Raw genomic sequence first — 13522 nt, 5'->3', positions numbered from 1 at the left:
CCCTGCAGTTGTATACAATATGCTTCTCGGTGATGAGGGATGGAGGAGTGATCTTGTATTCCTTGCTTTGTGACTTCGCTCAAACAGAACGATGAATAACCTAGGATCAAAATAAGCGAACTATCTCAATGTGGGGCCGGTCACACAACTTGGCGGAGGCCATGTAATAGTAATTACTATCACCTTACATATACCAAGGTTGATCTATTTTCACGTATTATCTATCTTTCTGTCGAATCTCCGCACGAATTTGCAAGGAAACTACTTATTTAACGCGAGCTCACTCAGTTTTGCTCTTTCCGATGCACCCGTGGTGTGTGTAAAGTTTGGCTGTGGGACCAGGGCGCTTTATTTTTCTGTCATCCAAAGCGAGCTTATTCGTTGGAATAGGTATAGAAGGATTCATCGACAAAAATAAAACTTATGTGGAGACTTGCAGTGAAAAGGAAATAGATGTTTTGGGAAATGGGCGGTCTTGGGAAAGTTTTGAAGACATTCAGCACATTTTGTGTTTTAGTATTGTTAACGCCTCCGATCTATGCAGCTAGCGTCCTGGTACAGAGCCTAACAAGCACACATGTCGTGCATAGTCATTCCTCCCAGGTCGTTTCGGGAATCACCGGGAATGTAGTCGGGAACGCAACGCGACAAGATGGGCAGGGAGGTGCCGTCGTTTCGGGAACGAGCGTACATACACATGAAGTATCTGTATCGAGAACGTCGGTTGGAACTAGCGGGAATGTGGAGATACATACTTCGGGAACAACCGGGAATGTCGAAAATACTGTCAGCGCATCATTTCGCTATGAATTGATTGATTTATCGGGAATAATACGAGGTGCTAGCAAACCCGGTCGGAAGTTTTACAGAGCCGTCGGAAGGAAAATTTCACATATGGTAAGAAAGTTTCAATTAAAAAAAAGACTCTTATTCCCAGCGCACACGACACGATCCTCCTGGATTTGATGTTCGAAGAAATTGCTATTACATTTGATATGGCAATATAAACAAAAATCATCTTCCCGATTTAGTATCTAAATGAAGATAAGAAGACCAACATTTTAGAGCATTTCAGCTTCCTACTAAGAATTAAAGCCGGATCGGCTTCACATTGTGTAGGCGTCATTACGATTCTGAGCTTTAGCTTTTCTTTCTACAAAGAAATCTGAATTCCCTTGAAATTCAGATTCTATTCGTTCGTTCGTGTCTCCTTAGATCAAGATAGTTATGTAAAGTTCCTTAATTTAAAAGTAAATTAAATCAAATTAAGTTCTTCCATCGCCCGATTGCTGCAATGGCCGTTTCATTAACAAGGGCCAGGTCTTCATCTGTGCAACCAGATTCTATTAAGCATATATGACTATTCAGATCCTCGATCATTAAAGCCCCACTGTACTATTCATAGCTACTTGCGCCCTCTGTATAGCAAACAATGCCTAATTGGTGCCTGTTGGTCACCCATGATCCCCCTTTTCTTTCTTTAATTGAGAGCTGATTTAATGAGATAACCACTTGTCAGTGACCTTGCAGGGAGGTTTCATCCCCCGGCCAAAGTAGTACAGACGGGCTTTAAGATTTTAAACGTTTGAATACTCATATCAAATGCTATTGCAAATTCTTCCGAAATCGGATCGTACATATCTCCATCTATCTGTCTATCTATCTATCCCTCTATCTGTCTATCTATCTATCCCTCTATCTGTCTATCTATCTATCCCTCTATCTATCTATCCCTCTATCTGTCTATCTATCTATCCCTCTATCTGTATATCTATATATCCATATATCTGTCTATGTATCTATCCCTCTATCTGTCTTTCTATCTATCCCTCTATCTGTCTGTCTATCTATCCCTATATCTGTCTATCTATCTATCCCTCTATCTGTATATCTATATATATCCATCTATCTGTATATATATATATATATATATATATATATATATATATATATATATATACATCTATCTATCTATCTATCTGTATATGTCTGTATGTCTGTCTGTCTTTCTGTCAGTCAACATCTCTAGCTCTCTCTCAACATCAACCTTCCTCCCTACCTTAATTTTTCAACCAATCAAATTACTGCATACATCAATGTATTAATGTGTTTGTTTCAACAGTCCTGTTACAAACTCTCCCATCTTTTTTTCAATCTGATCCGTCATCTCACAGACATATTTCATTATGTTCATTAAGATGAAATCATTTGTTAGTATAGGTGAGATCTGATATGAGAATGTATTGGCATGTATACTGCAATCTAATGTTTGTTGAAAACATGAAATCAATTTTGTTCTGCTTGATTACGTTTTTTCTTCTTCAACTAACCATTTAGTTTATGGCAATCATTGTCAAGGCCACCTTAACCATTCTAAAAAGACGGGTGGGGGGTCATATTTTATAAGGTATAACTTATTCTTTTTAATGTTTTATTTGAAAGGCTTTTCTTGAGAAGTACGGTTACCTCATACCAAACGGAGTGAAACATACCTGGAGAGCTGAAAGGAATGCACTTACGTGAGTAAAACAACCAAGTAGAAACATATCTGGAAATAGAAGTAGAAGTTTTCTAAAGGCGAAGGAGAGAAGAATACAGATCAGAAGAAAAGAAAAAGAAGAAGAAAACGAAGAAGAAGAAGAAGAAGAGGAAGAAGAGAAGAAGGAGAAGAAGAAGGAGACTAGAAATTAAAAAGAAATTGGGACAAGAGATTACCAAAGTATTAGAGGCTGAGGTTTGCAGCTGCATGACTTTAATTTGGACGTATCAAATCGAAACGAAGTAACATATTTTTGCACAAACATCGATCAGAACTATGGTAACAAAATTATGCCAATAGTTAGATCAACAAACTAAGATGGGTTGAACAAATACATTTCCGATTCAATATTTTATATATTGCAAATCTTGAAACATCCGTTTTGAAGGTTATTTGAAGGTTATGGTATGGCTACTGTGCTAGTTATATGGATGCACAAGACCGTGTAATTTCAATTATGTCCTTTGCGTGCTTCCTAAACTATGAAACATCCTTCAGGTAAATTTTGTTAATAGCAGCCACTATCAGGCTGAGGCTATATGTGAATCATGGTTAATCATGATCTTGTATTATCAGTTAGTTCCTGCTTCAGCTAGCTCACCACCCATCTACGTGAGGGTTGTACTTTCAAGCAAAGTGAAATGTTTGATAGTGGCAGTAAATGGGGAAGATGAGGGGTTCCTGAACCCCCCCCCCCTACCACCACCACACCACCTACCACCACAGATTTTCTAAGTAGAACATTAACGATAATAACGGTTTTTAACTCACTAATTACTCACCAAGATATATTTGCAAGCCAATTATCATCTACTTTTGACAACTTTTCGAAACGGATATTCTTCTCGATCTTGTTTTGTTTTGATTTAATGACAAAATATTTTATTGACTCACATTCTAGTGCATATTGTAGATTCACATCAAGAGACGGTTTGAAATGTATGCACATTAAAAGGAGTCACATCACATTATAGAACGTAAATTTGCGGTCTTATACTAGAGTTAAAAATGAAATATTCTCAAATATATTCAAACATTGCTGAAATATTTGGTTGCTCACGAATGGGCCTCTGCTATAAGAACTTCTACTGCTGCACGCTGGCTGATACGAGTGATAACGTAACCATACTTTCAAAATCAGGCCTATAGAGGCCATTTATCTTTCCATTTTTTTTTAAATTGTGTTGTTGACGATAGCTCCTTAGGTAATACAAAGTTTTGGTATGGGGTCATGAATTTGGTTCAAATGAACATATTGGAATCATATGCGACCCTACAATATTCAGTGCTCGTTGTCGCGGTTGAAATCAAGTCTAAAGTTATGAAATTGTAAATAATAATCTCTTTATGTTGTATAGCTCCCTCTCTAGGTCAAGATATTAATTAAGCTGTAAAACAATGTTTCTCGACTAAAATCGACCGATTAGCTATTACCGTTCGAAAATTAGATATCACAACTACATATTCTGAGATTTTCATGGTCGCAGCTACCATTGTACGGCCGTAGGCGCTATTTGAAATATATCAAAATTTACTGGGAGCACCGGTAAATTTTTATATTCAATTTTTCTCGAAAGCAGAAGTGCTTTACGGGGGCTGAATTTTCTAGTGCTTATAATACATCCACAGGGGCATCCAAATATATCATAATTGTAAAGAATCACTATCCACCCAATTTTCAACATTTCCTAAAACTTTGTATTACCTTTTTTAACGAGTCTAAAAAGGGACCACCGTCCTTGTACCCTTTCCATCAAGAGCCTCACTACCCAGGAAACGTGATTTCGTTGCTGAAATAATTATATGGAAAGCTATAGCAGGCATAGATCAGCTCTACTCCCTAACAATTAATAGGATCCAGATACACCATGAACGACTGACTTGTAAATGCTTGAAATCCATGATCATGAGCTTCCACCAGGGCGTTTTGACTTCTTCTTTTCTCCCTTTACAATCAGGATAATATTCAAACTGGAGAGGAACGTCAATAAAGAGAAGTTTCTCCATATTTGTATTAGTCGTATTAGTATGTGTCCATTGATGGTAGTCATGCTACCAAGCTTTGCTTACTTTATCAACCGTCCTGTTTGATGTTTGCGATTAGTTACAACCAGCCCTACTTTATTCTACATAATATCTTTTGCCATATATGTAAAATTTGCAATTTTTTTGTTTGTTATATATTTGTACAAATGCAAAAGAAAAAGAAAATCAAACAGAAATAAATAAATCAAATCAAATCAAATTTGAACCACAGGCAGCAGCTCTCCTTTGCTTCTCCGGAATTCGAAATTTGAAACCCCCCATTATTAGCTATACCACAGATCACCCCCTCCCCCTCCCAATATTCCGCACAAAACCTAAATCCACCACGGACTCTTTATTCATTCATTGACAAACAAGCGGATCGCTCTTAAAATTCAACCAATTGGGTTTATTAGGGTTTTGTAGCTCATAAAATATCTACCCGGTCGTCACGTGATGTTGCAGAGAGGTGCTACATGTTATCGTTAGTTATGAATTAGGCCGTCATAAAGAAGGAGAACTGGGTAACGGGGACAGGAAATTTTATAAGTATACATCTGTCAATAGAAATAAAGCCTCTAACACGATCTTATGAAAAAGTGAAGGGTTCAAAGGGGCGGAAATATTTTCATCGAAAACACAATTTTATTATTACTATTATAGTATTTCAAACATCATTATCAATAGTTCCTTTAGGATAAAGTTGTCCCAAACTCTTTTTTTTTTTGGTAATAGATTGATTATGCAATTGAAGAATTATATTAATTAGTTTACATTTCGAAGAAACGAAATATTGACTGTTGGCGGAACACTAAATTCTCACTTCAACCGTGGTTCGTCACTTAAATAAACTACATGGATCACATGTTCTCTGTTGCCCCCTTCCCCTCCCCTATTCCTTCATTACGGCCCGGATACGCCACTGATTACATCATCAAAATGAACTTGGTTCCAGATACCCAATCACATTATCATGGTTCGAAACCAAACTCCAAGATAACTTGTTTCTATCAAATAAGCAGATAATAACGAAACAAATTGGGGAAATTGAGCAGTGATATCTACATTTGGCTTGTGCATTTTATCGGTTATAAGGCTTTATTGACCTCCAGGAAATGTTCTCATCTTTCTGCCAGTTGGCTGCAACGATTCATTTGCTCATTCATTCATTCAATCATTGATTGATTCATTGGAGCTCTCCTTGTCATCAGTTGTCTCGATCTGTTCTATGCTACCAATTCACTTTTCTTCTTTTCATATCTTTCCTTCTGGACCTCATAAAAGGAGCAGAGCCATTAGATTATAATGGCTCTAAATAGAGTGATCCAGCCGTATTCATTTTGAATAGTTATCATTATATGTTTTATGTTCATATGTAGGCCTATGTATTTAAAATAAAAACTAAACAAAACAAACCGTACCAAACAAACCTAAACCAAACAATCTATTTTCGGTTATTAATGCTGATTGATGGTAATTTGGGGATTCCAGTCTTCAAAATTAAAGAATCATGAATACAAATTCAACCCTTTCTTGCTGACATAAATGAGTGGTATTTTGTATAATTTGTTTAATTTGTATTTATTTATTGGTTGGTTTATTGGTTTCTGCATCTTTTTTTTCTTTTTACATCATACATTTTCATGAACATAATATGGTTTGATACAATATTTTAAGTGTATATAATTTTATACAGATAATGAACGAATTTAAACAAATATATTGAATGCATAATTAACATACATTAGATGCAGGAGGGCTACAGAAATAAGCAAAGTAGCTTGACGTGCCCGCAGCCCTCAACTTAGATACAACAACAATAACAAATACAAATAGAAAAGACTGACTTGCAGAGAAGAAAAGGAAAGGGGAGAGAAGGAGCGTTGGTAATAACACAATAAATCTCGTACATCTGCTGATTGAATGCAGGTTCATTCATAAAATGGCTAAACGATGCTAGGTCATGGACGAGTACACATCATTATTGAATATACAGTCACTGTACACATGAACATGAATACAGTGTAATTACACACGACATGATCAATACTTAGACAATAACATAGTTTTAACTGCCTTCTTAAACGAATGCAATGTCCTAAGGTTTCTTATTACAATGGGCAGAGAGTTCCAGATGTCTGGGCCGGCGTGTCTTATGGATTTGAGAGCCAATGCGGTTTAAGGATTTCTTAAATGGAATTTTTCAGTTTGCCTTGTAGGGTAAGAGTGGATGGTTTTATTCAAATTAAACAATGGGGGGAAATATGAAGGTAGTAGACCATTTTGTAAACGAAACATGAAAAGTGCTATTTGTAGAATATAAATATCATCAGCTTTTAGAGATTTTAGTTTTGAAAACAAGGGATTGGTGTGGTCGCGATAGGAAGAATCAGTACATATACGCATTGTTTTCTTTTGTAATAGTATAATGGTGTCAACGTTACTTTTCGAATTTGCCCATATAATGTTACAATATGAAATATATGACAGTATTAATGTATAAAGCACTTTTACCTTACATCGTGATCTTTTTTGTGGTGACGTCAATATATTACGCATAACTAGGTCATTATTAGGTTTAATATGATTAATAAAATGAGTTTATCTAATTTGTGTTTTGTGTTTGGGATTATTAGATACACATTTTGACATGTTTCCAATTTGGCCGCAAGTTTCTTCCTTTTATCTTGGCCAGTATATCCCGCAAATGTGCGATGAAAACCGGGGAAAAGTTGCAACCTTGTACAAAGCTAGCTTTTTCTTTCAAAGTATTTATTAGATACGTCACAAAACTTTGAAGTACTTAAGGTATGCCGGGGGGGGGGGCATATTCATGTACTCACTTGGCCTATGGATCTAGATCCGTCACTTAATTAATATGAATATGATATATATCTTTACAAAGTTTTTTGTTTTAATTTGTTTTTAGTACTTTCCAGAGGTTTGCCGGTATCAACCAAACGGGTGAAATGGATGACACTACCCAGATGATCATGGACTCTAGCAGATGCGGGGTGGAAGACATGCTAGGGTCATCGCGCATGGGCAGTATGAATAAACTTCAGACCAATGGCACAAGCAAGTTCATCCAGGTCATCGAAAACGTCGTGAACGAAGCGGCGGGTGATGTGGGCGAGAGTACTACTACCGATCATCAAGTCGGTGTGAAGAGGTGGAGCTCGTTTAGACATCGATCGCCGAGATATAGCATCCAAGGTATAATGTTAATAACTTTTTTTTTAAATCGAATACCCCTACTTATAACAATAATGATAAATATGATGGAGGGTTCTAGTATAGTGCTCATGTCTGAAAGACGCGACACTTCTGTTGCTCCACAATTGACGCTCCACAATTATCAAGAACTTTAGCCTTGATCTCACAAAGGCCCAAGTCCATGCATATCCTCTTCTTCTTCTTCCTGACAAACTGATTGCCCTTCTGCTTTGTATGGTTTTCATACTGATTATTGCCTCTCTCTTCCCCCTGTCAACTATGGTCTGAGTGGAAACAGAGCAACATTGGTTATCACTCCAAGACCTTCAGCTCTGATCTCAAGCAGACGCAGGTCCATGCCCTCCCATACTCTTCTTCTTTGTGATATACTTCTCCTCCTTTTGTTATGTTGTAGGCATCCTCATCATCATCATCATCATCATCATCATCACCATCGTATATATCATCATCATCATAATCACTAGTTTATTCCATATTCAGTGTTTTCCACCCTAGTAAGGTCCCAATTGGAAAAAAGACTAACATTCCCATCACTTTCAGAACTTCAACCTTGATCTCACAGAAGCCTATAGATCCATGCCCTGCTCTTCTATGTTTTCTGCTACATTTCCTTTCTGTCAACGTATAATCCTCTTTTTGTTGGTCTCCCTCGCTAGGTTCCGAATGGAAAAAGGTAAACATCACTTACCACTTCAAGAACTTCAGCCCTGATCTCACTGAGGCCCAGATCCGTGATGCAGTGAGTCGAGCCTTCCAACTCTGGGCTGATGTGACCACGCTGACCTTCAGAGAAACATCGGATCCCAAAGCCGCCGACATCGTCATCCGGTTCGCTACCGGAGTCCATGGCGACGGCGCTTTTGCTGCTTTCGATGGGCCAGGTAAGATTTGGATTACAAAGATGATTTAAAAGATGAAATGATTGTGTTGGATTGTTAGTCTACGGTGATCGTTGAAATTACATCGTCATTTTTGGCACGCTATTGTGGAAACGTTAATCTATTTAATTAACTGTAATGCGATACATCTCAACTGCAAAATGCACTAGAATAATAAATATAGTCATCACATAATTTGAAAGAGCACCTAAGAACATAAAACAGTCTTAAAATTATATATATATATATATATTTCTACTACAAAATCCATTATCCGTTGACTGGTGAACCTTTAGCTGTCCAGCACCTCAGAAAATCTATGTAATTCAGTTATCATTCAGCTTTTTCCATATAATTGCGCTTATCGTAACATTGAAACCCGATGTAAAGAATAAATCCCTCTGAGAGGAAAAAATCCAACCCACATTATCCAATCAAGAACTTGAGGTTGCCGAACAAAATTTAGTGATATAGAGCCAGGTAACTACTGACAGTTTTGGCGTGCACTAGACGGTATCATAGAAATTTGAAAACATTTTTTAAATACTTTTTTCAACAGGTGGTACTCTCGCGCACGCTTTCTTCCCTGAGAACGGCGATCTCCATTTCGACGATGACGAGACATTCAGCGTGGGTAGCGAACAGGATACTGATCTCTTCATCGTAGCAGCTCATGAGATCGGACACAGCCTCGGGTTGGAGCACTCCAGTGACATGGGGGCTTTGATGTACCCTTGGTATCTGGGATACCAGCATGATTATGCCCTCTCCCAGGATGATATAGATGGTATTCAACAGATCTATGGTATGTATTACCAAGGAGTTTTAAAGAATCTCCTTGGTTGTATGTATTGTGTCCATGCCTTGAGCCATAATGCATGGCCGTCCAGAGGATTTTGTTATGTTGGGGACCGGGGTAAAATGCAATCAATTATTGAAAATATATTGCATTTTCTTTGTTTGTTTTTATTTATGGAAACTGCCCCCTACCCTAGCCCCCGCTGCGTACAGTCATGGTTCAGTGACAAAGCAATGGCCTCGTAACTGTGAGGCCCCAGGATCAAAACGGTATCGATGTGCTATATTAGTGCCCTTTTGTGGGGCATTAATCCTCATTTCCGTCATTTATGACTTAAGGGCGTAGGTCCCTAGTTGATAAGCATATTAGCATACACATGCTTTAGCAGTCACGCAAAACACACATTGTCAAATTATCATACAATAAAATCAGAGAATGTATACTATTATCTAGTCTAGATCTATTATATTTAAATTATTTTTTAAATAATTCCATAAATTGGGGTAAAACAAAAATATTCCAACTTTATGAGCGACAGTGTATATTCGACTAAGGACGACGCGACCGCAGCATTCACGTGCATGCAACATATGCGAAACCGAAGCGTGAGGAGAACTGTTTCGCCAACGCTAGCGCGCACTGACCCACTCTAGCGCGCTGACCCAGTTAATCAAGTCCATTCGTTTACGTGCAGTTGTCTAAAAGAAGACGTAGATGGCGTTAAACAGTATGTGCCATGACACACTCCCTTTAATCTTTTTCTTCCCATTCAGGCAAGCCCGCTCTGACGCGCAAGGAGATGGAAATGGGTGCTGCCCCTACCAACCCCCCTAATCCCAATCTCCCTGATGCTTGTAACTCAACGTGGGATGCCGCTACTTACTACTGTAAGTAGGACAAGATTCATCAAAAACGTATAATATCACAACTTTATATTCTATCAACTCATAAAACAAAGGAATTTGAAATGCAATTTTGTAGGGTGTAGTGTCATAAAGACGGCCCAGTTTGATCATGATCATACATTGTCAAAAGAGGCTTCTAAATTTAAGGAAAGGCGAAGTCGAATCAAATCCTCTATTTTCTAATTGTTTAGGGTTAGGATAATAGGGCTAAGTATAATGTTATGTCAAGGGATGAAGTCAGGAATTCGGTTAGGACATTACCGCGGAGCAATATTATTGTCGCAAGATAAATTGTCGGGCAACCGCCTAGGGTTGGAGGGGGGATTTGGGACCTTTACGTAAATGGTAATAATGGTGGCTTCTTAATTAGCGCACATGTCCGTCATGCTGTGACACTCCTGACGCTCCAAACATTATTACCCCGGTCATATCTGGCGGACAAATAAGTATCGCTCAGGCATATCGGGTATCCATTTACACCTGGGTGGAGAGTGGCAAAAGCGGATTAATGCCAATGGTGCCAGGCTGGGATTCGAACCCTCAACTATTGGTTAGAGAATCCAGTAAATGAACGACTGACACAAACTGTGACCAGATACCTTTGTGGTTTTTTTAATATTTTTCTGTATATTGTGTTTTTCACCTTACGTCACAGCTGTAGACGATGTAGTGTATGCTTTCAAGGGACGATACCTATGGGCGATCGGCGATAATAGGATACTGCCTGGCTACCCAAAGAAAACTAGACTCGTATTCAAAGGAGCGCCCTCTCTCGTTCATGCCGTACTCTCCATCGGCAATCGACTCTACATGTTTAGAGGTTGGTAAAATTAAATTACTAATTCTAATAAAATGGTGATGATGTTGATGAAAATGATAATGAAAATATGTTGATATAAATATGTCTGACACAGAAAACGAATATAAGTAAACGGGACTTTACGGGAGTTATGATAGCGATGGATTTTTTTGTATAGAAATCTCGTAATAATGTTGAATATTAGTTTAGCACTGAGAAAATATCAAACAATGTGCTCTGGCAGAAATGCTTTCTTCGTATTGAAGTTGGATGAATTTAAAGTTTTACATGATTTTATTGAGTCTGGGAGTGCATTCAATAAAATATGGACCATGATATTTTATTGATTTATGCAGGATCAATAAAATAAATAGATTAATTGATATATCAATTCATGAGTTAATAAATTCTCCCACTCTCCATTATCACAAATAGGTCGCAAGATGTGGCGGTTCGTGGACAGGCAGCTCGACGAAGGATTCCCGCGACGTGTTCCCGCGGGACTACCATCGGGACCCAACGCAGGTTTCCGATGGGGCGGGAACGGTAAACTCTACCTCTTCAAAGGATTCCGATTCTACGAGTTTGATGAGCAGACACTCAGTGTGGGTCCTCCCCAGACTATCCGGCGACAGTGGCCTGATGTACCCGTTAAAATAGACGCGGCATTCCAATGGAAGAATGGCCGGACGTATTTCTTCAAGGGAGACGACTTTTGGCGGTACAACGATGCCAAGATGAAATTGTCTGGCGGATACCCGGTTTCTAAGGCCAAGTATTGGTTAGGATGTGACAACCGATCAATATGAATGCCCCCAAATCAGGGTTCTTCAAACAGTAGATCTTTAAAGTTGATACTCTAAGACAATCCCAAATACTGAGATAATTACAAAAATAGAAAGCTTTTAACCCCCATAATAACACCAAATGGTGTCCACCCGACAAAACAAGTTTAGAATAATGAATTTATTCGAGTAAACTCTACCAAAATATCTAAGTCTGAAACCCGGAAGTGCACGTAGTGTCGGGCCTCTATCCGTGACGTCACGAACGGGAGTCATGGGCTCAGTGAGAGTGAATGGCAGTGATATCCCTACGTAAATGCTATCCTGTCAGAGCTTAGATTTGTTGTTGTTAAGGAGTATATTTGATGGATTTTCTGTTTTCATTTGAATGAAGAATAACGAAGCAACATTTTCCAGTCGCTGATTTCTTTTTATATCCTCATATTCACCTATTTAAGACGAGTTTACTGCTTAGGAATTAAAGTTAAATCGTGCACTTATGAATAGGCGGATGCATTATATTGTCATCAGATGTACATGAGCAGTTTTGTAAAACGAATAGGTCTAGAACTATGATAGTACTTATCATAGATGTGTGTGACTGCCTCAAAAAAGGATACAGTACCAGTTAAACATTTTATGTTGTAAAATATCAAACTTGAACGAGATCATGCAAGCGCGCTTCCTCTATAATATTTTGGCGAGTGATGCGGCTCTTGCATGAACGTTCGTGGAGCGAGCAGAATCGGGAGGTAAGACCAAGCCGCTGCTCTAGGCGCTGCTTGCTTGTGATGGAACGTACGTGCGCTAGTTATATGTTTATCGGCAATTGCAAGAGAATGAAAGCGACGTTGCCAGCTAAGAAAAACAACTAACAAAGACTTGCTCCTGACTACCGGTGTCAGAATTGGTAGATGAAGGATGTTCAGGGCCAAGGAAGGTGAAAGACATGGGGAAAAAGGAAGAAGAAACCATCGGGAGATCGCTGTAGTGTATGGTAATGAACTGTGCATGGGTAGACAGCAACTGTTCACTCCGTGCCTGGGCCGATTTCAACACCAAAACAAAAATTACATGGTGAAAATATCGACTAATAGCACATCGTTGGCATGTATATGTCATAATTTTTAAAAGGGGAATTGATATTAATACTATGAAATACTAGGGGAAGGTAAAGAATTGTACATAGAATTATGATTTATTAGACTTTTCAGCCTTTGAAACAAAAATATGCAGAAAATCGTATCACTCTGCAGATGTTTGCTATAGAACATCCGGGTACGTGAATATACTCTCTCCCGGACGTGAGGTCATAAATAGTAGACCAGCGTCGTGACTGATTTTCTATGCAAAGAGAGGCGGATATTTTAGACATTTCAATTGAGGATTTCGAGTAGACAGAATTTTTTTGTGATATACTAAGTAATTGAAAAACTTAAAAATAACATATACTTGCCGTAGGTAACAAATTAAGGGACATTTATTTGCTTAGAGTATCAACTTTAACAAATTATCTATACTAACAAATATAATGCCATATCTAGACTTCAGCGAG

At 38.3% G+C, this 13522-nt stretch overlaps 1 protein-coding gene across 1 annotated transcript; it reads left to right on the top strand.

The window, feature by feature from the left end:
• Positions 1 to 385: 385 nt before the first annotated feature.
• LOC115919166 (stromelysin-3-like) lies at positions 386 to 12018 on the top strand. The gene is made up of 8 exons (XM_030972234.1): positions 386 to 897; positions 2443 to 2519; positions 7494 to 7780; positions 8458 to 8682; positions 9239 to 9484; positions 10252 to 10365; positions 11039 to 11203; positions 11618 to 12018. The coding sequence occupies exons 1-8, from the start codon at positions 454 to 456 to the stop codon at positions 11989 to 11991; spliced, it is 1932 nt and encodes a 643-aa protein (XP_030828094.1). The 5' UTR covers positions 386 to 453; the 3' UTR covers positions 11992 to 12018.
• The last annotated feature ends 1504 nt before the right edge of the window (positions 12019 to 13522 follow it).

This window comes from Strongylocentrotus purpuratus, unplaced genomic scaffold, assembly GCF_000002235.5.
Source record: "Strongylocentrotus purpuratus isolate Spur 01 unplaced genomic scaffold, Spur_5.0 spur5_contig_862, whole genome shotgun sequence".
Lineage (NCBI taxonomy): Eukaryota > Metazoa > Echinodermata > Echinoidea > Camarodonta > Strongylocentrotidae > Strongylocentrotus > Strongylocentrotus purpuratus.
Note: the sequence above shows the minus strand (reverse complement) of the source record. Positions and strands in the feature narration are given on the sequence as shown.

What these genes read in the sequence shown, in the direction of transcription:
- LOC115919166 (XM_030972234.1), top strand. Translation starts at nt 454, where the DNA reads ATGTTTTGGGAAATGGGCGGTCTTGGGAAAGTTTTGAAGACATTCAGC. An exon ending in GAAGGAAAATTTCACATATG is followed by an intron (nt 898 to 2,442) that starts GTAAGAAAGTTT and finishes TTTATTTGAAAG; the next exon opens with GCTTTTCTTGAGAAGTACGG. An exon ending in TCGACTCTACATGTTTAGAG is followed by an intron (nt 11,204 to 11,617) that starts GTTGGTAAAATT and finishes TATCACAAATAG; the next exon opens with GTCGCAAGATGTGGCGGTTC.